General features: G+C 37.9%; 1 protein-coding gene across 1 annotated transcript; it reads left to right on the top strand.

Annotated features, from left to right (window-relative positions):
* Positions 1–3,387: 3,387 nt before the first annotated feature.
* LOC135753330 (taste receptor type 1 member 1-like) lies at positions 3,388–9,314 on the top strand. Its single transcript, XM_065271382.1, has 6 exons — positions 3,388–3,569; positions 4,053–4,350; positions 6,526–7,263; positions 7,363–7,575; positions 7,661–7,781; positions 8,380–9,314. Exons 1-6 carry the CDS (start codon positions 3,388–3,390, stop codon positions 9,312–9,314), a joined length of 2,487 nt encoding a protein of 828 aa, XP_065127454.1.
* The last annotated feature ends 15,659 nt before the right edge of the window (positions 9,315–24,973 follow it).

Raw genomic sequence — 24,973 nt, 5'->3', positions numbered from 1 at the left:
CAAATGACGCGAATTGGGTGACGCAATTGCCGCGAAAACACGCGCTTTTTCCTTTGAACTTCAAGAACGCGCTCTCGTGCAGGATAATTTGACGAGAGAGAGAGAGAGAGAGAGAGAGAGAGAGAGGTAAGAATGGTGCCCACGTCGAGAAAACTTAATAGAAGACTTGAAATTTGTAAAGGATTAAAGTATATGTCACTCGTTTAATTACAGTATGTTAACTGGATAACACTGGATATAACTCATTGTATAGATAATAAAATAATGTATTTTGATTACACAAATCAAACCTAACTATATGATTGTAGCTGCTGACCAGCATAGGGAATCTCTATGGCTAATTTCTAAGACATGTTGCTGATACAGTACTGTGTGTTGTACCTTATCTTGTTAATTGAGTCTTTTTGGGCATCTTATGCCTAGAATTATTCAAGGAGATTGATTCTTTTAACTTCCTTTAAAGTTTGATCAGTTGTGCATAATGACATGTGCAACAAATGGATATAGGGTGTCAAACTCATAGATTTGCAATATTTAAAATCAGACACTATTTTTAAAATATTTGGGGTCAACCTCTGTGACAGCTTTAAAGGGACACTTCACCCATTTGCATTAAGCTTTGTATAGTTAGAACTCCAGTCATGTTTTTGAATGGTCATGCATCATTTCCTCAGTTGCCGCTGAGACTGGAGAAATACAGATTTCAGTGTTGCACATCCTTCTTTCAATGATGTAAAAATCATCATATTGCATCATTGAAAGAAGGAAGTGCAATGTCTTTGTTGAGGGAATGAGACTACAAACACCCCTTTTCTCTGTAAAATAGGCACCAAATTCTAAATGTATGTTACATTTCGACTACAAATATAACACTTTCAATAAAGATTAATGTTTCTACGGGTGAAATGCTCTTTTAAAGCTGAAACTTATCAAATCCTATCAGAGGTCCAGAATGTCATTGAAACACACCAGTGGCTTTGCTGTCATCAGTATTAAACATGTTACCCCTCGAAGTACCCCTCCCCACAGAGCCCCCCCCCCCCACATAACAAATCCCAATTTAACCCCTGTGTATTAACAGTATGTATTTATATGTAATTTAATTTGATTCATTACATTCATTTAGATCAGTTTAATTTTTTAGTGCTTCTCACAACACATTTTAAATCAAAACAACTTATCAGCAAATACATGTTTCATGTTATAATCAGCAAGTTTATCAGTCAGGGTTTCAAAGTAATGTGCATATGGGAATATTATACAGCTATAAGATAATACACTATGTGGTTAGTTAACAACTAACTAACAGCAACATTGACTGGGTTTTACCCAGATAGCACAGGTACGTCTGTGAGATGTCTGGTAAAGATCTGGAGATCTGGAATACATCTGGTGTGTAAAAACATCTTATAAAGGAAAAGAGCTGCTTTACATACATTCTAAATCAAAAACGTCTTGCAGACATCTTCAATATGTCTATATGACATCTTTTAGGAGACGTCTCACAGACGTATTGCAGATGAGAAAACAATTTAAATAAGACGTCTCCGAGATTTATGTGTGCTATGCTATAAGGGTCTGAATGCACTGACAGAGGGCCCCTCACAAAGCTTTGCTTAGGGCCCCCCAGCATCTAGGACCGGCACTGTTTATTACACCATGGTAAACATACTAGAATGAAGCCTCATGCGCTGAAATGAGCTTCTCTCCCATCTACAATTCAACTGAAACTTCATCACGACTGCCACTAGGGGGCAAACTCCGACTGTTGTTTCCGTATGTCGTGTGCAGTGGAAAGGCGGCTTTAGTGCTTTAGCAGTCCAGAAAAACTGTAATGCATTGTCTTTGTGACCTAGTGACCTTTATTGTTCTTCTGTGTACAGTACTGTATCACATGCAGGGAGACAACATCATTTGACAACTGCGATTGTAAATATGGTCATTGCTAATGTAATATAATGCAATTACCGTGGATTATGAGAAATTCAGAGAAGAGTCTTTGAAAAATCGCTGAAGATGATCTGGGCCAACATTTTATGATATTACAAAGATAAGTAAAGCCAGGATTATTGAATTACTCAGATTCTGTTCAGCTGACGAAATAATATATTTTCATATTTTCCTAAATTTAGATTCTTTTGGTGGTCCGTTCGTTAAACTAAGATAAACAAATGCTCTAGACCAGGGGTCTCCAAAATGGTGCCTGCACAGAGTCTGTGAGGTGCCCACCAAAGCACATTCTCTTAATAGTCTTAATTGTAATATTTATTTATTACTTTTTTTGTATTAGCTTGGCTTGGTTTAACAAAAGTAAAACAAAAACGTTTTGAGTAGACTATATCAACAAGTAGCCCTCCATATTGTTTTATCCATTGTGGTAGCCCTTACTAACAAAAAGGTTGGAGACCCGTGGTCTAGACGTATTGGTAGTTCAAATAGGCACCAAATGGAATCTTATTGTAAATTGTTTAGACCTCAGGTTTTATCATCTTTACATTTGCCACCACAATATGAATTTGATAATGCATTATAATGCATTATGAAAAGTAGTTTGTGGTTATTATGCCGTTCTAAAATCTCTTTTAAGTGCTCTGTCTTCGCCAGTAAGTGAACTGGAACTGGGTTAAGCAAATTGAAAAATATGTAAATAATCGTCCTGACTAAAGGTCACTGCGTTTGCCAAAATAATAGCAATGGATTTTGTAAAACAACAGTGTTTATCATAATATATTTCAATTGATCATCATTTCAATTATTTTATTAATCATCTAGTTTACAACACAAGTATAAGCCCTTTTAAATGAACATTTAATTTAATTTAAACACATTTCATTTCAATCTGTGGGTTGCTTTATGTGTTTATATTGTTTTATCTTGTTGGTTTGCTGGCTTCTCAGATCATGAAAATTATTATTGTTTATTTTATTACATAATCTTAAACATTTAGCTAAATCAAACAGAAGCAAAAATGCTATTACTATTGCACCAAAAGACATTGCATTAGAGATTGTCCCTGTAAAGAAATAGTTTTGGAAGCTAAATCAGTGTCATAGAGCTACTAAAGGTCAAATGCTCTTCTATTACATACAATCATATGCATAATTAAAAGATTTATGATTTCTTTTAGGCAGATGTAACATAAGAGATTTCAATAAAGTCTTTGTGTTATGGATGAGACCAGCAGTCAGGATACTTTCATATTTTGCATTATCTATTGTTTGCGGTGTGGTGTAATGCTCTACTTAATAACTGATTAGTGTCTGCTTTGTGAATTTAGATATGAAAATTGACATTTGTGTCAGTAAACAAAGTGGTTTAAACAAATTGAAGGACAGTATATGAGCCACCACACGTCCCTATTTCTTGAGCAACCGTCTATTTTGAGTCATGCTTCCGAGTCATATTTACTCTTTGCTTTTGGGTTTTACAAATTGTGTCTTTTTAAAGGTTTCTTGCTTATCATCTGAGTTCAGCTTGGATGGAGATTACCTATTGGGTGGCCTTTTTCCAGTACATGAAGTCGTATTGGCGAAACCCATGTTCTTCCCGGAGGCCATTGGATGTAAATGGTGAGCTAAGATCTTTCTATTTCTTCTTCATACGGTGGGTTTATCAAGTGATTTTTATCACACTGAGTCTATGGATATCATCACTAGGCAGTATTGTTCATTGCATTGAAGCAGCATTACCTCAGTATTTCATTAAAAGCTGCAATCTGTAAAATTTTTGGTTAAAAATAAACCAGAAATAAAATGATTAAAATTCAGGTAGTGAGCAAGCACATAAACAATAATGAAACTTTATAAACCAATATAATATGTTACCATTGTGAATTGTTATATGTTAAGGTGTTGGTTTGGATTTTGAGAAAAATGTTAATACCAGTTTAGATAGAATAACCTGCGATTTTATATCTCAAACAGAAATGGGGATAGTGAAGCCAAGTTATGCATTACAGCTTTAAAATAATGCTAAACTGATAATAATGTAAATAATGTTTATGAAGAAAAGTGCAATTAACCTCTCATATTTCTCTTGTTAATGTTTTCTAGGCAAACTTTCACAAAATCTGGCTATCAGATGTTTCAAGTAATGAGGTTTGCTGTTGAGCAAATAAATAATTCCACCACACTGCTGCCCAATGTCTCTCTGGGTTATGAAGTTTTTGATCATTGTTCTGACACAAAGAATTTCCCTTCAGTCTTCAGTTTTATCTCACAGAACGGATCAATAAATCCTCAAGAAAAACTCAACAACCATCAGACTAAAGTCATTGCTTTAACAGGACCATATGGAAGCACAAGAGCTCTTACTGTTGCACCACTTGTCACAATGGACCTTATACCATGGGTAAATTATGTTTATTTTATTTAAATGTATTAAAATAACCACCAAACAATGTTTGTGGTAACCGTGGTATAAATGAAACAATTTTTTTTAAAGAGATGCGTTTTAGTGAAATGTATTTGCTAATCTAAAGTCTGATTCTTTTCTGTAATCAGTTTATTTCGTTTTTTTATATACAGTATATAGTTTACCAGATCTTTTACATCCTCACGTAATGACGTCATTCATAACCAGTTGAATCAATCCAGTAGACGAAAGTTACACACATTCAAATAAAGTCCTGTGTAAGCGTAAATATGACTAAATTACATTTAATTTCATTAAATAACAATCTTCATCATCATCTCTGTAGTTTCTTACACTTATGTTGTGCAACAAAAGCACCCAATACAGGCTGTAGAAACGTGGATGTTTTACATATTTTTAAAATAGATAAAGTAAATAAACTATAATACAATGAAATAGAAAATGGTCTGCATTTTAGGAAAGGGAAACAAATTTTACGGAAGTGTTGTGATAAATGATAAAGAAGATATTTTGATAAATGATGGTAAGCACACAGCTGCTGTATCCATTGAATTGAATTCCAATGTATTCGTTTTTCCTACTATGGAACTCAGTGGTTACAATCAGCTGTGTGATTACCATCATTTAGCAAAATATCTTCTTTTGTGTTAATCAGAAAATAAATTAAAACAGATTAAAAAAACAAATGAGAATGAGAAAATTATGACAGTTGTTGACACAACTTACAGCTTTTTAATTTTTCATTCAACTTACATTTTTAGGCGGTTTCCCAGACAGGGATTAGTCTAGTCCTAGACTAAAATAAAATAAATGTAAGAGCGGTCCAAACTGAAAACAACTTACACTGACATATCTCAAAATACATCAGTGTCCTTTGTTTTGCCTCAAAATTTACACAAGTAATGTTTTTAGTAAGGCATGTTTGTTAAAACTAGTTATATTTCCTAATTAAACTGAGGCCTAGTCCTGGCTTAAGCTAATCCGTGTCCAGTAAACAGCCACTTTAAGTTTTCACTCTCGATTAGTTTGTAAGTTGACCTGACAAGAGTATTTGTGGCCTCAACTTAAAAACATATGTTATATCAATTTAGTATACAGTAAAACAAAAATTGTTCACTCAACTTTTTGAGTTGTCTTTTTGCTTTGTCTTAGTTATAGTTATATTTAAGAAATCTCTTTGTGCTTAAAATTAAGTAGTAAATCACCATCACCTACGTTCAGATGGAGCGGCATTTACTACACAAAGCCATAGTTCAATGACAATCAGGGCATTTTTCATTAATTATTGTGGACATATCCCCTGGGATTATGAATATTATATTGGCCAGCTTGTCAGTGAACTACGGCTTTGTGTGGTCAATGCCACTGCATCTGAAAGCAGGTGATGGTGATTTAATACTAATCAAGGAACCGGCTTTACTGATAAGATGCACATGACAATCACATGTGATTTATCATGCAGCCCTAATCAACATAATTTTAAGCACACAGAGATTTCTACTGATTTATTCTGATATTTAACAAAATGTCTGATGTTTTTTGTTCTTTACAATTTTTTTAAAGAGCAACAGTTGACAAAGTCTTTTATTGAAAAAGTGTTATTTATTTATTTGGCTGAATTTGCTAATCCTTGAATTTTAGTGCAGACAACATGAAAAAGTAAGCAGCCAATATTTGGACTGAACTTTGTAAGTCCAGGTTACTTAAAATAAATAGTTGAGTCAATTATTTAAGTTGAATAAACTTGAATTTTAGTAAACACAACTTGAAAAAGTAAGTTCATGATTTTCAACTAAACTGTGTAATTCCAGGTTATTTGAAATATATACTTGGGTCAATTATTTAAGTATCACACAAAAAAAAACATTTGAGGTTGAAAGTACTTGAAAGTAAATATTATTTAACTGAGTCAAAGTAAAAATACAACTCAAATATTTAAGTTGAGTGAACATTTTCTACAGTGTACTGTTTAAGTAAATGTAGAGCTAATTAAAATGATTTGATACAGTAAATACAGATTTGCTTTGGAAAATAACGCTCCAGCTTATTCCGAGTCAAAATCACTGTTGAGCAAATCTAACACTTAACACTAATGTAGTGTTTTAGCAGAAATGTTGCACATAAAGTGAAATGCTTTCTTTTCTTTTAAAGGTTGAATATGGGGCCACAACTTCTGTGTTAAGTGATAAACTTCACTATCCAACTTTTCTCAGAACAATCCCCAGCAATAAAGACTTGGTACAGATGATTATTCACATCATACAGTGGTTTGGATGGAATTGGGTTGCCTTTATTGGAGGTGCAGACGATTACAGTAAAGATGGCCTAAACCTTTTTTACAAGTATACTAAGAATACTGGTATTTGTGTGGCATATCAGGAGCTTCTTAAAATACAGGGAAACTACAATCAAACACTTAAAAATATCAACATGCTAAACATTAATGTCATTGTGGTTTTCACTGTGCCACTTTATGCAGAAAGCATAATGAAAGCTGCCATAGCAAATAACATCAGAGACAAAGTTTGGATTTCTAGTCAAGCGTGGGCTATGGATCAGCAGCTTCTAAAAGAGCCGGGAATTGAGAAGGTTGGAACAATTATTGGCATTACGGAGAGATTCACGTCATTGCCTGGATTTGATCAGTTTGTTTATAAAATGAAAGCAGCTAATAAACATAATAATAGTGATGTTGAAGTCCCAAATAAGATATGCAATCAGGAATGTAAGGAAGGTGCATTTGTGTCCGCAGTGGAAATTATAAATGAAAATCCCACATTCTCTTTTGCCATCTACGCTGCCATTTATTCCATAGCTCATGCATTACATACAGTTCTGCAGTGCAATATGAATGAATGCCGCAAAAATCTAGCAGTAAAGCCATATATGGTGAGTGAATTGTAATTATCCTGATAAAGAAAAATATCTATTTATATAATATAATCTATAATTTTGGAATATTTGTAATTTTACTGCACATTAAAACAGCTTCTAGGAGAACTGAAGAAGTTGGATTTTCCACTGAATGGACGTCAGGTGAAATTTGATGTTAATGGTAATCCAACCATCAGTTACGCCGTAGCGCTCTGGCACACTGAAACAAATCATTCATGGATTGAGATGGTGGGCACTTATGACACATATCCAGAAACTATTTTAACCATCAATAACTCTCTCATGCCCTGGCGTAACAACACTTCTGTGAGTTATTTGTCATAGCAAGCAACATTTTAGTTGTCTAGATTCAATTGTCAATAAATTATTTACCACTATTTTCTTGTTATAGGTTCCTTTCTCAAACTGCTCTGTTGAGTGTATGGAGGGATATTCGAGGGAACATGAGGGATTGCATAGTTGCTGTTTTCGGTGTAAAAAATGCCCACAAAACACTTATGTTGACTATTCTCGTAAGTATTTTTGTGATACAACTTTTTAGTCACAGCATCCACAATAGTATAGATGTGGCTTGATTTGATTTCCATAGTTGGTGTTTGGTAAAGTCTGGATGAGGATTATTTAAAAATAAATCAGTGGCTTATATTGTTTATCCCTCAGATATCCAAACAGAATTGTTGTTGCACATGCTTAGATTGTGCAAACGAAATTTTGCATAACTGAATTAGTATTTAAACCTGTGAAGAATTTCCCCATCATCATTTATTGTCTTGAGGGAATTCTGTCATACGAACTCACACTTGTGGAAATTTTAAAGCTTATATTATTGAGTGTGAAAACTTTTTGTTCACTTTTCATACCAATGTTTAACATTTTTGTGCATCATGTCCACACGGTTTCTTTATCAAAGTCTTGACTAAAAAAAATGTCTCAGAGTGACTTGCAAACAAATCACTGACTTCTTGTTGCCGATGTCCTACTAGAAAAAAATCATCAGTGGTACAACATGCATTTGGCTCTCTTAAGACTCTTAAAACATTTAGGTCACAGAACTGATTTTGGCTAAATTACAAAATTTCCACACTCTTTTCTTGTGTTTTTTTTTTTCAGGAGACCCTTATACCTGTTTTCCATGTGCAGAGAGTGAATGGTCTGATGAGGGCAGCACAACCTGTAAGATACGTGTTGTCGTCTATCTACAGTTTACAGACATTGCCTCCATTGTTGTCATATTTTCTACTGTTTGCCTCATTGCTCTGCTTATTTTCATCTTTTGTCTTTTTGCCTACAATTACAACACACCAGTGGTGAGATCTGCTGGTGGCAACATGTGTTTCTTAATGTTAGGGTGTTTAACAATGTCGAGCATAAGTGTGTTCTTTTTCTTTGGACAACCCACATCTGTACATTGTGTTTTGAGAAATTTTATATTTACATTTTTCTTCACTATCTGTCTCTCTTGTTTGACCGTTCGTTCCTTTCAAATTGTTTGTGTCTTCAAAATGGCTGCAGAGTTCCCAGAATTACACAGCTTGTGGGTAAAGCACAATGGCCAGTGGCTCTTCATTATGTCTTCTTCTTTTATTCATTTAATTTCTTGTGTATTATGGGCAACTGTCTCACCTGATGATCCCATCAGGGACTCAATTACTTTTAATGACCAAATTATGCTCATTTGTGAAAGGAGAAACACTGTAACCATCAGCATAGCTTTGTTCATAAGTTGGTTTCTTGGTTTCCTGTGCATCTCATTTTCTTACATGGGAAGAGATTTGCCAAAAAGTTACAATGAGGCCAAATCAATAACTTTCAGTCTGCTTATGTACTATCTGAGCTGGATTATTTATTTCACAATATATCTCAGCTTCAAAAGCAAATACGTCCTCCTTTTGAACGCACTTGCCCAAATAAGCAGTATATATGGAATTCTCTTCAGCTATTTCATACCAAAATCTTACATCATGTTATTTCAACCAAAGAAAAACACTGCTGCATACTTTCAAACATCTATTCAAAATTACACACAAACCATTAGTAGAAATTGAACTGCAAACGTCTTTCACAAACCAACTGCTGTTGCGTTTAGTGATTTAAAGTGAAATTATTTATATTTCATAGATAAATTAGTTATTGTACATTTTAGTAAGCTCTTTTTCAAGACATAGTACATAGTAGTGTCTTTCTAAGATTAAAGGCAGTTCTATTTTTGTTGTTAGGCGGCACAGATTTATTTTTGACTGTAATACATCTTTTTTAAATTTGGCATTTTGTATATTAGTAGTTGCTTTATTGATGACTATTATTTTTCCTCAATGTTTAGCAAAAACAAATATTCAATATAAAACAAAAAAATAAATATGAGATATAATTCACTGTTGTGATTTATTTTTTTGTGCGAGTTGAATGATTATGATCACCTTATAAATGTTTCTCCACATCTAGAGGATGCTTGTTCACATCAAACAAAATGACAAACCAAAAGTGAAACAAAATGCAGATAATCAAAAAGCAAATTGCTCCAAGCAACTCAAGAGGTACACAGATACTAGAAGTACTAGGAGTATTGTATGGCATCTTCTCAGGCCCTTCTATCTGGAATATGCAATATGTGTGTGAGTGCTGCAGGGTGATCCACTCCGCATACATTTATGAGGTACTACAGTTTGGACCTTTCTCCCTTACCTGGGAAAATTGTAGGGATATGTGTACATAGAGAAAAGCGTAATATTCTTATTTAACCATTTATTTATTGGGATGTTTATAACTCATTCCCTGCCAGTCTTTTTTTTAAAGTCACGTTCTTTCTGATCGCATTTTTAAACCTTAATTAGAGTGTAATGTTGCTAAAATAGCATAAATAATACCTGTAAAATGATATGGCTCAAAGTTCACTGCCAGATGATTATATTTTCTTTAAAGGACAAGTTCTGTATTTTACACTTAAAGCCCTGTTTTTAGATTGCTCATGATGAAAAAGAACGATTTTGATTGAAATTTGGACATATGATGCTGGCCCGAGAATTTTCAGGTGTTTGTTGTATTCAACCCCCCACCTGATTGGAACTTTTTAAATGACTATTATTCACTAAGAACTTGCATAACTGGCTTGCCACTACTTTTTAAAATATTTTAGAAGGAAAAGGGAGATTTGAATTTGATCTAAAATTATTAAGCTCTCCCAGGTCAAGGTGCTTCTTGTTAATGTGTCTAATAACTGCTGTTTGAAAGCTTTTGAAACATAACCCAGTTCTAGCGATGAGTTGTTAATATTTAGTACAGAGTCTGACACTACAGAGAATACCTCTATGTAATTTTGTGGAAACAGGATCTAATTTACACGATGACGATTTGGGTGGTTTTATTAATTTTGAGAGCTCCTCTATAGCTTTAAAAGACTAAAGTTGTTCATGTGGTAATCTAGTGTTCAATGTACTATTGGGTAAAATGGTGGCTGCTTGCATAGCTTCGATATTTTCCCTAATGCAGGGTTTACACCAGACGCGGTAGAGGTGGCAAGCACCAATGATTAACATGTTAAGTCAATGCAAAGATTTAATCAGGCGTCCTACGGTGCAAATGTCGCGGAAGGCACAGCGTGGATGACGCTTTCCACGCAAATTGAGCGTTGCCGCAGGAAATGTGCGAGTTGAAAAATTGAAACTTGGGCGGATTTCCGCGCCGTGTTAACCAATCAGGCCCTTGTTGTAGTAGTGACGTGATTAAAGGAAGCGAGTGAAGTATCAGCAAAGTTGCAGAAGCCCTTTCCATGATCCGAATTTCCGCGTGAATGTCTCGAATTACTACAATTTCACGCACGAATGAAGCAAGTAAACTCAAATGTTCAAGTGTCCAACTACAAGCAAGTAGCGCATTTTTGCCGCCTCTACTGCGGCTGATGTGAATGCACTATAATAACCCCAATTTTGTTAGCTAAGAAGTTTATGAAGTCGATACTACTGTGTTGGAGTTTAACATCTGATTCTGTATGTTCTTTGGTTCTAGTCAGTTTTGCAACTGAATTAAAGAGGATTCGAGGGTTGTGATGATTGTCTTTAATTGAATAAGTTTGCTGATTAGATCTGGCGGTTTTCAGAGTCTGACTGTAGTGTTGAACACTCTCTTTTTATGCAGCACACCAAACCTCTAACTTTGTGCTCATCCATCTATGCTCAATTTTCTAGCTGCCTTTTTAAGGACTGCAGTATGATGGTCATACCATTGTCATGATAGAGAAAATGAAGCAGCAATTGCAATTAAAATAAACACTTTATTTAAAGTGAGGTCAGATCACTCATGCAGGCAAGGATCAGTGGAGCAGGGACATCAATGGTCAAACACGGTGAGTTGTGGCTGGTGACGACGAGCTGTAGTGACTGTGGTAAATCCAGGTGTGACGAAGAGCAAGGCAAACGAACAGGATACTGGGAACAGAAACCACACAAGCACAAGACAGCGACAGGAGTACAGGAACACCCACACAAGACTTCACAATGATCTGACAACAGAGAGGAGAAAACGGTGAGTATATATGGATGAGATAATGAGTCCCAGCTGCTGCCGATGATGATTGCCGATTGTTGAATGAGTGTGCACACTCTGATGATACATACACTAAACTCACACACAATAACAAAGCACAGAAAGAAAACAATACATTTGCAAACCGTGACAACCATGGTGTTGGCATTTTCCTTGATTCTCTTTGATCTAATGGGAGCAATGGCTTACAGCACGCTAGAACAAACATTGTGCAAGGTTTCTATTACAGCATCCAGATCTTCACTGTTAACTGCTACATATTTCATTTGGGACAGGTCTGGGACAGTACTAATAAAGCTATCTTTAGTAGTAGAATTTATTGCTCTGCCTAATCAATAGCATGGTGTACCTAGAAGTACCTTGAATATTTCATTTGACGCAAGCTTTTTTTTTTGTTTTTTGAAAAGTTGCCTGCCAGCATTTTGTGTGATTTTTTTTGTGATTTTTACAAATACATAAATATACAAATAAATCAAATGAAAAAACAGACCCTCTGCTTTTAAAGAAACAATAAACAAACAAAACAGACTAAAATGTTTCATCTTATCTATATTTTCTTTGCTTATAAACTCTTAAATATGGGTATTTGTAATGATGCACCGTGAGGCTGAGGATCCATTTGCAGACTTTTATTAAAACTCTCGTGGTCAAACAGGCAAGGGTCAATAAGAGCAAACACAGCTATGCAGGTGAGGCAAAACTCGTTGTCAATAATACAGGCAGAAGGGTCAGGGCAGGCAGCAAACAATCGTAGTAACGGAATAAACAAATCAAAGTAACAATCCGTGTAATTACATACAGAATAACGCTCAGACTGATAGACGTTGCAAATTTAGACTTCAAACTGAAGTCAAGTTCAAGTTCAGTTTATATAGGCAATGGATGATGGGAAACAGATGGCAGTGCAATCAGTCTCGGTATGTGGGATTATGGGAAATGCAATCCGGAATGAACTAATACCTGGGAGATGGCTCCTTCTGGTGGTGATCAGAGGACAAGGCAGGCACATCATTCATCAAAGAGCCCCCCCCCCCCGCGAGGATGTGTGCGACGCCCGGGACTTTCACAAGGTCGAGGGTCTGGTTTGTGTGGGTGATTGTGATGGAACTCGGGGGTGAGTGACGGGTCAAGGATGTCCCCCGCCCTTACCCAAGAGTGTTCCTCAGGTCCGTACCCCTCTCAGTCTTGGACCACCAGTGGGTTTTAACAGAGAGACATGAAAAGTGGGAGAAATATGGTAAGGAGGTGGTAATGCCAATCGATAAGATACTGAATTTATTTGTTTAATGATTTTGGACCCACATACCTGGGAGTGAGTTTTCTGCAGGAAAGACGGAGGTGGATTTTTAATTTTTGAGAGCCAGACCCATTCCCCAGGTTTCTATTATGGGTGAGTTCTGCTGTGTTTATCTGCTTGTAGTTTTTGTCTTCTCATGGCCCTTTGTAAGTAATGATGTGCTTCGTTCCACGTTTCTTTGCTTCTTAGGAACCAATCATCCACTGTGGTAGGGCTGCACGATCACAGGAAAAATGATGATCACGATTGTTTTGCTCAAACTTTTGATCACGATTAAAAATACGATCATTCTTTTAGTGAAGAACTTCTATTTACTTCAGTATTTTTATTACACTTTACAGCCATGTATATAATATTATATACATTTTATAGGCCTATATTATAAAATATTTTATTGTTTTGTAATATCCATAGCTCCCATTCTCTTAGATCTTTTTAAAACATTTAAAATAATTCCGCAAAATTCAGCATAGATTTTGCAAAAGAAATCCGCAGAAATAACAAAAATAACTCCTGATGCGGCTTTCACATAGGATGCGGTGTGCGCTGCGCTCGCCGCTGGGTTCGGCGCAGCCAAGCGATTTGTGCTCTGATGGCCAGACCAAAGTAGGCGGGGTTTTCAATAAATCGCTACAGTGTTAATATTTGCGTTAAAAAGTCGACGAGGAATACAGAGACTGATGTTGCTCGTCTCCATTTCACGTTACTTTCAGCATACCTACAACAAGCTGCTTGACTTAAAACACACCTGACATGCCAACTTGAATTGCTACGTGTTTCCATGACAAGGCTTTCCTTCCGATGTCTCTGTAGGAGCATAAACTTGTATTATAAAGCTCTGAGAATCCCGAGTATAAGCTTTCGTCCATTTTGCTTGTTTGGATGCCCCGTTTCTATTGGCCGCGCGGGTAATCGTCACAGAGCGCAGCGCAAAAGTTAAACTATTTTGAACTTTGACTCGCGCTTTGCTCGGCGCAACAAAAAACCGCCCTCGCGCGGCGCAAGCTATTGAAATGAATGGGTTTCATAGCGCAGCGAAGCGCACACCGCATCCTATGTGAAAGCCGCATTACACAGATTCCTTTATTTTAGAGCCTTTTTTGTTTGTTAAATTAAGGTTTTTGATACTGACCAAGCGGTTAGCGGACGACAGCTAACATCATGTTGACGACTTGTTTGATCAAATGAGCCTCTCAAATCAACAATTCACTTGCCTACAATGACATCTATATAATATATATATTTTCAGCATATAACAATGTTAGTTTAAATGTTTATTATCAACACACTATTTTTTTAAAAGTGGAGCAGGGCTGCTTTGTTGCTCGCAGACGGCGGGGTGCAGAAAAATAATGAATCAAAACAAAACAAAATAAACATGAAACGAAATAAACATGCAGGTTGCTTTACCTTACACATTCGATATGCATCAATTAAAATTCAAGGCTTTACACCGCATTTTTTACATGACTACCGAAAGAAGTCTTTTATAGATTATGCACAGTATTTAAGGTTTTTATTTAGTTCTCCATATTCCCTGATGCGCTAAAGGTCCCGCTTCTGGCGGAGACGCTAAACACCGTTGCAACGGGTGCATTCTAAATGTGCGTAGTGGACTCGTGCGATAGGTTAAACGTCTTTCTTTTACAATTTATCAATGTCTCAACGTTTCTTTTAATTAAATTATTATATATAAAGGTGGAGAAGCCTAAAAAATCCAGAGGCCTGGCCGAATTAGAATTAAACTAAAATAAAAAAAAACATTTTTGAATAAAAAATAGATATGCCTTTTATGTGGCAATCATTTTTTTAAACCCTTGCTGCTCACGGTGCTTATTGGACACATATCCTTGGCTAACTTACATGATACGTGATCCGTTATTGTTGTCTGTGTCGTGAATGGTCATGGATTTTTTATGGTTGCGGCTTGTGTCTTCAGCTTTTGAAACTCTTTATATTTCACGTTTGGACAGAACAGGAGCACAGTTTGCACAAGACTCTTGACTTACCTGATCAACATCACTTTCCTCAAATCTGAAATATCCAAACAATGGAGTAGGCCTATATGATAGGCCTGGGGCGGTAACCGAATTACCACCATACCGCGGTCACGTGACCCATGCCGCGGGTCTGAGCTCCTCACCGTCATAACCGCAAAAAAAATAAATAAAAAAATACACTTGAAACATTGGCTTGCACTTGTGTGTATATGTGGGGATGTTATACATGCAGCTTGTTAACAACCGCAGCTTGTTAACTGAACATTACCCGTTAACTGATATGATTTTTAATATTAAATTGTCATTGAGTAGAAATACTGGTGACGAATGTCTATGACTCAGTAAAAGCAATACAAACATTTTATTTATTATGAACCTGCAAACAGCCGCAACAGATCAACAACAGAATCAGGTTTCATACATTATTAAATTGTCACGCAACATAAAGAGAACGCGATCAGTCCGAGGATTAATATCCAAAGAGGTTAGATTGTCTCTTTTTCATCTATCCTACCACAGTGGCCATTTCTAAAGCAGGACACATTTCAAAAAGTTTTGCTTTTGCGTCTTCTTTCTCCGTTTGTGGAAAAAAGACAGATGTTTATGGTAGGACAGACGCGGACTGCCCGGGCGAGCGCGAAACAAACGCGGACTGCCCGGGCGTGCGCGAGACAGAGACGGACCGCGTCATCTTGCGCACACACACTCGTCTCCGTACAGCTTCAAACTATACTCAAGCACGGACACATATGCAGTACAAGTGATTTCTCATTCAAATGGTTACTTTACCAGACTGTCAGGGCAGCAATAATTTGCGTCATTTACAGGCCATTCATAAATTAAGGATAGAAAAGTGGCGAAATGTCTGTAGGCACGTATAGACACGCACAATTCGTTAACATTTTTTTTTAAACTGATAATATTAATTGTTCAAGTTGTTGAACGTTGAAATTGAAGAAATGTGGGAGGAAATAATATTTACTTTACATGTTCCTTAAGTAATTTGCATATGTTTTGTATTAAAGATAAATAAATCATGCATGTTATTTAACTGGTTGTCTTGCCAATAAACCGCAAATCCGCGGGAATTTGTTGATTACCGACCGCGGTAAGAAAAAATCAAAACCAGCCCAGCCCTACTATATGACCCTTTTTGGGAATTAAACATACATATTTCTGCACTTTCTTCTTGTTGCTCTGCCATTATGTTCGAATGACTGTAAATCTTGTGATGCTAACGTATTTCTACCTTAACACAGACTGCACTTGCAAAGAAACACTCCGTTTACTCTGACTCCGCCCATAACAAACATTTTGCTTGATTCTAGACTGTGTGTTTTGTGCTTGGTCTTTGCACATTAATCGTGACGATTGTCATTAATTAACCGTGGGGCACGCATATCGTTATCATGATAAAAATATGATTAATCGTGCAGCCCTACACTGTGGGCAGTGCCATGGAAAGAAAGGTGGTTGGTATCCTAGTGTAGTGAACAACGTACAACAAAGCATTCCAGACCCCTCCCCAATTGCTACATTTGGCCTGGATTTTGGTGGGTTAACAAAGTGTCCAGTCGATCAGATAAGACAACTGACTAAAATCTTTTATGGCCAACCTCCGTGCCAAAGCGGAGAAGGAGAGGATGTTTTGATTGGCCCACACAATCTCTGCTTCTCATCCTTTCAACACCCCCACGCCATCTCATGAAGGCAGGGTGGTCATAAACATTCCTTAAGAAAAAACATTTTGTATTGGCTAAACCAAAGGACAAAATAAATGGACTTAAAACCATCACCAATTTACTTCATACTTGTTTAAAGACACTGCATTCTGAATTAAATATTAATGTTATGAAACTGTTCAAATAATCAGTTACTAACAAATGAACGAATGCTTGCATGTTTGATATGGTAACATTTTGCTGACATTGACATTTGTCATGTTTATACTTTTTACACTCAGGACAATGCCAATGGTATTTTGGAAATGGTTTGGTAAGTGGAAAATGCATAAATAAAATTCTAAAGACAAAGTTAAACTCCTCCTTATCTAAAGTTATAAGGTTTTTTCCAGACATTCCTCATTCTGCCTGCATGCTAGAGATGGAAACAGGACACAACAAAATCCTACGCTCTGGGTCTCCCCCTGAAAAGAGAGACATTAGCAGAGAACAAACCAACACCTCAAAGCTCTGAGTCTCAGGCCCTGTGCTAAGAGACTGAAACAGAGCACCCAACTTCTTGTCTCACGCTAAGAGAGGGACAATAACAGATCATCGAAAAACCAACCAATTTTGTGAACCTTTCTGAGATTTTACAGCTCCTCATTCTGAGTTCAACAACAGAGACTGAACCAGATCAACCACAAGTTCTGAGTCCCTGGCCCGTGCATCCAGAGACTGAGCGGATCACCCCACATTTCGAGCCTCATGTCGAGAAAGGCAATAATCTACTTCTGCAATAGGGGTGGGCCAAAATCTCGATATGACAATGTATTGATCGTCTGCCTCCGCGATACGAGAATCGATACGCTGAAACGTCTAGTGTCCTGTGTATGGCATACTAACCAATGGTTGCTCATGTTAAAATCACTAAATTAATTTGTGCCTGTGTCAAAATCTCTACACTAGGATACACTGAAAAGGTGTGAGACCCGTGGCTGGTTTGGTGAGGGAATTCTGAGCATACTCAGCCCACATGAGGTACAGACTCCAATCAGCTTGATTGTTCTGGCAGTACGAGAGGAGAAAGCAGGTAAGTTCATTCTTTCAGTCTGTCTATTGGCCTGTGGGTGATATCCGGAAGTGAGGCTGATGTTGATGTTTAGTTGTTTGAAAAAGGTGACCATAACCGGGAAGCGAATTGTGATCCTCTGTCTGAAACAATGTCCTCTGGTAATCCGTAGAACCTGAAGACATTGTTGCAGAGAGCCTCAGCTGCTTCGAGAGCAGTGGGAAGTTTGGGTAATGGTGTCAGACGGCAGGCTTTTGAGAAGAGGTCAATGACGATAAGGATGACGGTATAGTTATTGGATTTGGGTAGATCTGTGAAGTCGATAGGTATTTGAGAACAAGGTCGATGTGGAATAGGGAGAGGCTGTAACTAACCGCCAGGGAATTGATGTGATGCTTTGGATGTGTTACAGACAGTGCAGTTCTTTACCGGGATCACCAGAACTGGGTGAAGCGTGAAGGAGGTCGAGCAGTCATGGACATAACGCTTCGAGGACGCTTTCCTGGAGGGCAATCTTCAGGAGGAGGAGCTAGAGTGATGGCCTGAGCGATCTCGGTCATTATGTCCCATTGAATGGGAGCAATAATCTGGGTTTCAGGGATTTCACGATTTCCGATCCCCTACATCGTAGTTTCGTTTAGTTGGAGTTAGTTTCCGAGAGGATTATGCACATGGAAACATCTTGTTAGAGGAACCCTGACGTTGAGAGGGAATAGCTCTGATCGCAGTCCTGGAGGCATCAACTTCGACGGTAAATGGACGGGTAGGATCTGGGTGATGTAGAATAGGAGCAGTGGTGAAACTCTCCTTTAACTGCTGGAAAGCCTTGCTTGCTTTGGTTGACCAACTGAGACGGGAAGGACCCTTCTTGGTGAGCGAAGTGAGGGGAGCTGCAAAAGTGCTGAATCCTTGAATGAAGCGGCAATAGAAATGTGCAAAGCCTAAGAATCATTGAAGTTCCTTAATGGTTTTGGCCAATTCAAAACTGCTTGCACTTTGGAGTTGTCCATTGCTACTCCTTATGCTGAGATGATGTAGCCTAGAAACAGTGTTGGGGAAAGTACTTTTAAAAGTAATGCATTACAATATTAAGTAACTCACAAAAAAAGTAACTAATTGCGTTACCTTTCATGGAAAGTAATGCTTATGTTACTTTTTAGTGATGTTTGCGTTACTTTTTCTTGGCTGAGGCTTGATCTTTCAGGCCTTGCAGGTGTTTTTTATGACTGAAAAGTTCTGCATTCAGAAAATGCATATTTCATCACAAAGATGTCGAGCTCTGTCCTGCCATCTCAGTTTCTGACTCAAACTGTTCCCACACAGGCGTGTACACATAGAATGCATAATGTGACTACGTTCAGTTTAATTCAGTAGATGTTTTTTTAATCAAATTAATGAAACTAAAAAGTAACTTGCATTACTTTTTAAAAAAAGTAAATCAAATATTAATTTGTACAAAAAAAGTTCCAGAAACTCAGATAATCCTCTCCCCTCGTCGCGACAGGCAAGTTCAGTCTGTAACTCACGATTCAGACCCTTTCTGTAGATGAGCTTGAGCAGCTTCTCTTCCCAACCTGCCTGAGCAACAAGTGTGCGAAACGCCAACGTGTAATCAGCTGCCTTGCAGTTGCCTTGGGTAATGTGAAGAAGTCATTCCTCTGCGCTCTCTCCACCAGCAATATGTTCAAACATGCTACGAAACTGGGTAAGGAAATGGTTGAAAGAGTGAAATGCAGTACCGTTCTCCTTCCATACTGCAGTAGCCCACTCTAAAGCCTTTCTGATGAGAAGTGTGCAAACGAAAGCAACCCTGCTAGCGTCGTTGGGGTACAGAGAGGGTTGTTGGGTTATGAAGGGAGAGCATTGCATCAAGATTCCTTTACATGGTTCAGGATCTCCATTGAACTTGTCCGGGAAAGCTAGTCGAGTATTTGCGGCTGATGAAACTGCTGACGTAGCCGCCGATGGCGGGTCGACCGGTGTTGGGTTGGTTGTGATTGAAATACCTCGTAAGCTTTGAAGTGCCGAGTTTTCATTAAAACTCTTGTGGTCAAACAGGCAAAGGTCAATACAGCAAACACAGCAATGCAGGTAAGGCAAATCTCGTCATCAATAATACATGCAGAAGGGCCAGGGCAGGCAACAAACAATCATGGTAACAGAATAAACAGATCAAAGTAACAAACCGGGTAATCACAGACAGACAGAATAACGTTCAGACTGATAGCTATAGGCAAATCGAGACTTCACACTGAAGTCAAGTTCAGTTTATATAGGCAATGAATAATGGGAAACGTGGCAAATGCAATCAGTCCCGGTATGTGGGATTATGGGAAATGCAGTCTGAAATGAACTAATACTCGGTATATGGATCCCTCTGGTGGTGATCGGAGGACGAGGCAGGCGCCTTGTTCATTGCAGTGTTTTTCTTCAAAAATACGATTTTGTATCAAAGTTAAAATCATAGGATTTTTGTAAAGAAATTGAATATATATATATACACACACACACATATATATAAATTCAAGATGGCGGCACAGGTGTGTCATGTTTTACACGATCTTGTTTTTGTTTTGTGAGTTGTTTTATGTTATTTTAAGGATTTGTTTAACCCTCTGGGGTCTAAGGGGTTTTTAGGGCCCTGGGGAAGTTTTGACATGCACTGACATTTTTTTTTGTCGGTTCCTTAAAAACATATTAAATGGCAAAAGTCTCATAACACTGTGTTCATCACAAACTGGGCTACAATATTATATAATCAACATGTATGTACATGTTTGTATTTTTAAGAGATAAATGTTTAAGCAAAATTTTTAAGTCACTGCTATAAGTCCACAAAACTCATTCTAAACATGTTTTCCAAAGACTTTTTAAAACAGGATCGTGTAGTCTAGAGTTTTTTCTTCAAAATGATGTGAAAATCATTTGGCCTACTTATTCCCATAAAACAATATATTGATTTACAATTTCTAAGACACTTTTGCTTGGGAAAGGCTCTATGGGTGGAGGCGGGAAAGCTCCTGAATAATCAGTGATTGACAGCTGAGGAACAAAAATGAAATATTCTATTGAAATATTTTCTACTAATTTCACAAGTATAAGTTACCTTGTAAAAACCATAGTAGCCTAATCATGTTAAAGCTACTGTTTGGCCTTCGTAAAATGAACACAGGGTTAGTGTTTGGTTGGCCAGCGAGAGGTTTACCTTTGTGCAGTAAAAAGCTCAAAAGAACAACTGCCTATTGTTGTCTGGACTCTATTTGTGTTTTTGCAATCATTATAGTAGAAACACAACAAGGAACAAGCGTGATAAACTTATCAATGTTTGTTTACAGCTGCCGCCATTACCTCACGTGTTGATCATGAAAGCAGTGAATGTGTGCACACGCGAGTGATCCTGTGTTTAATAAACTTGCTGTGCGGAGATATGTGCTTAGACGCAACTAAATAAGGATTGTACTGTTTGCAATCGCGTATTTGATGAGAATACCAAAAAGCGCGTCGAGTTTCCTGACTCGTGTGTTTGTGTATGTGCATTCCCATTGCGTGAAATGTTTGGCGGAAGAACAAAGAAAACACTGGCGTCTGGAGATACTGACACACATACGCAAGTAAATAAGGATTTAGATGTCATGTTTAGTGCACTCGGATAAAACAACAAGGAGTGGAGAGACTGGATTGTGGATTGCGTATCCATTGACTGCAGGAGGCACGAGTCATACATATGGATGTTTCTGCTTGTTCACTTCAATGGCGCGGCGGTGTGGCGATCTCATCTCATTACAGATAAACAGGTAACAGGAGAAAGATGGTACCTCTCCTCCTTCTCATACAGTTTACACCGAATGAAAATATATGTTTTCGATCTAACTTACATCATTTAAAAGTTGACATTCCAAGCATTATGTAGACATTTATCTTTTGTTTCTATGACAAGTATTCGTTAAGTTACAGTTAATTTTTCTGATGCGTTTCTGAAAGGACTTCACTGAGGGAGAGAGAACAAAAACGCGCATCATGTTTATTTTCTTAATTTTGCGAAAAGCACAACATTCTGTTTTTATTGGGAGTGGATAGAAAAAAATAGACACTTTAATGTTTTAAATGATGTATAAATCTGTATGTCAAAAATCAGCAGAGTAATTTAAGTCTCTCTGCGGAGTGATAAAAAATATAAAGAGTTTGTGGCGCTCGCACAGCAGTCGTCCCCAGAGTGTTAAATCAATCAATTGGAATTCAGCAGCCCATCGCATGTGTTTCTGTCAATGTGTTTTTGTGTCAATGTGGTGTCAATGTGACACATGCTGCCGGTTGCTGCGGTCATGGCACAGAGGGACTACGTACACAAAGCATATAACAAAGGTGGGGCGGTTCGGTTTCTCATCAGCTTGGAGACAAATCTAAACACTCCTCACTTCTTTTTTCCCCTCACAGCCGGCTGCAGCACCCCCCTCTCATCTACACAGCTGGCTGCAGCACCCTCTGTCTTGGTCCCTGTCTGGTCTATTCCTGCCACATCTCTGCCTCCTGTCTCGCAGGTTCCGTCAGCTGTTTCCACCCATGTACCATCATGGCCCTGGTCCCCTACCACTGTCTCCATGTCATCCCTAAGCTCTCTTCCCTATCCGGTCAGCCCTGGTTTGCCCTATCCAGCTCCCATGCCTGCCTCCTTTGCCCCATAGAACCCTTTTTTTTTCTACGTGAATGTTAAAACAGGTGTTGTATTCCTATCTTTGGGATATGTCGGTAAAACAGTATAAAGTGTATAATAATTTTTACTGTAATTCTGTTTATTGTTATACATTGTGTAGTAGAGGATATTCAGATACATTACAATCTGCCTTTTGTACCAGTCGAGAGATACTTTATACCAGGGAAGAATTAAATTCTCATATTTAGTTTGAAACAGACAAATAAAAAAATAAACGAATTTGTAGGGGTGCATAATAACTGAAAACAATGCATTTTCTTTCTAGACTTTACTTTTGATGATCAGGACAGGATCAGTACTGTCATTTGATGAAACCCAAATCAAATGGGAGTGGAAACAAGCCCTGGACTCCACAGCCAAAAGTGGCTTCTGAGAGTGATGGATTTCATTAAAACATATTGTCCACCGGCCATCCAAAACAACAGTAAGTTAAACATACAACTTGTAATAGCATGCACTTAACGTGATGTAACACTATCATATATTAAAACACACATATATTAAAACTTGTATACACAAATTCATACATACAAACATTCACACTCGCTCAGTCACTGACTCAAAAAATAAAACACTGAAAAACACAAATATATACACACATACGCTGTCACACATGCTAGAGTAATAATTTATTCTGCTCTCTTGACTTAATTGTTACACTGCTGAACTGCGTTAATGTAGGTGCATGTTGTCGAAGTAGTTCTTTCTTTATCATATCACCATGTTCTCTGTTTCAGCTTGGTGCATCATTCAATGAGCAGAGTGGTGCAGACGATATGGACCTCTCAGACATAAGGCCTGATACACCTTCAGTGGATGGCTCCCCATGTACAGCGTCCACCCCGCAATCAAGAAGCCTCTCCATCGGCTGAGGAAACAGATTTAACTGCCTCAAGTACACCAATCTCCATAAGCGAAAGAGGGTGTCAGAAGGTGCTATAGAGCTCCAAATGCCGGATTTGTTAAAGCAGATGGTTGCACAAGTGGACTCACAACCAACTATGGACACATTAAGTTCTTTTGGGAACCAGGTGGCTTTAGAATTGAGGGACATTCAAGACCCAGATCACGACTCAAAAGGAGCATAATGGTCCTCATATACAACCCACAGGAGACTGATAGAAACAGATCATTGTCGTCACCTGGACAACCTACCCCAGCCATATATCAACAGGTCAATTCAGGTATACCATCGGCCCAGCCTATTTCTCAACAGTCTTATTATGGCTCAGGCCATGGTTTTCATAAATCGCTTTTGGAGTCACAACCTAAACATGCCTATGACTACCCATTGTAATAAACCTCTAAATAGTTATGGATTTTATGTATTTTTAACACTATTTTTTAAACATTTTTACACCCGTCGTGCCCTGGTAGTTAAGACCCTCTGACTGTGCTCCATCTGCCTGAATGGATATGGCTTCATTAGGTTATGCCTTAAGGGATATGCATCATCTCCCACAAACATGTAGGGAATCATTGTGTCAGAATTAGGCAAGGGCTCAGGTTGGGGAAAGTTTAGTCTGCCCTCGTCCATTGCTTTGCGCAGGTCAGAGTGAGCAAACAGTCCGGCATCTGAAACCCAGCCTTGGGTACCCACACTTGCATTGATAAACTTGTAGTTTGCATCTACTTCAGCCATCATAAGCACAGCGAACCTGCACTTGTAATTGTGGTAAAGACTGCCACTTTTTCTTGGAGGCTGTATGTAAATATGCTTTCCGTCAAGTGCCCCAAGGCAATGTGGAAACTGCCATTTCCTTTCGAACTCCATGACTATTGTACGCCACTCTCCTTCCGCTGATGGTGTCTAAAATAATCGAACACACCAAATGTGACCCGTCACAGAAACCAGTGACACAAGTCGGCAGCACAAGTTTCGAGAAAACGTGAAACAAAGGTTTTTTTCAAAATGTGTGATTTTCGTTTTATTGCAGAATCTGTTAGTTGAGATCACGAGGAAGCATCTCCATGTTTGAGATAGCAGTTTTGTACATTTAAAAGCGTACATTTTGCGGTTGAAATAGGTTTGTTTTTCCGGAGATTCTAGCGTGCAGCGGGGGGCGTCATTATCTGTGTGTATATTTACATACTGGATAAGCTTGTGTTTTCGCCTCCGCCCCCAAAGGGAACAGCGTGACTAATAAATAAGGATAGTTCGCCCAAAACTGAAAATAATGTAATTAATGACTTACCCTTATGTCGTTCTAAACTCGGAAGACCTCCGTTCATCTTCGGAACACAGTTTAAGATGTTTTAACGTTAGATTTGGTCAGAGAGCTTTGTCTCCTCCATTGAAAATTTATGTACGATTTCCATGTCCAGAAAGGTAATAAAAACATCATCAAAAGTAGTCCATGTGAAATCAGTGGGTCAGTAAGAATGTGTTGAAGCATCGAAAATACAGTTTGGTCCAAAAATTGC

Source organism: Paramisgurnus dabryanus, chromosome 11 (genome assembly GCF_030506205.2).
Source record: "Paramisgurnus dabryanus chromosome 11, PD_genome_1.1, whole genome shotgun sequence".
In the NCBI taxonomy this organism is placed as follows: domain Eukaryota; kingdom Metazoa; phylum Chordata; class Actinopteri; order Cypriniformes; family Cobitidae; genus Paramisgurnus; species Paramisgurnus dabryanus.
The sequence above is the reverse complement of the archived record's forward strand: the minus strand, read 5'-3'. Positions and strand labels throughout refer to the sequence as shown.

Coding starts and splice junctions, on each gene's coding strand:
- LOC135753330 (XM_065271382.1), top strand. CDS start 3,388: ATGCTTCCGAGTCATATTTACTCTTTGCTTTTGGGTTTTACAAATTGT. Junction 3,570..4,052: donor GAGGCCATTGGATGTAAATG/GTGAGCTAAGAT, acceptor AATGTTTTCTAG/GCAAACTTTCACAAAATCTG. Junction 7,264..7,362: donor TAGCAGTAAAGCCATATATG/GTGAGTGAATTG, acceptor ACATTAAAACAG/CTTCTAGGAGAACTGAAGAA.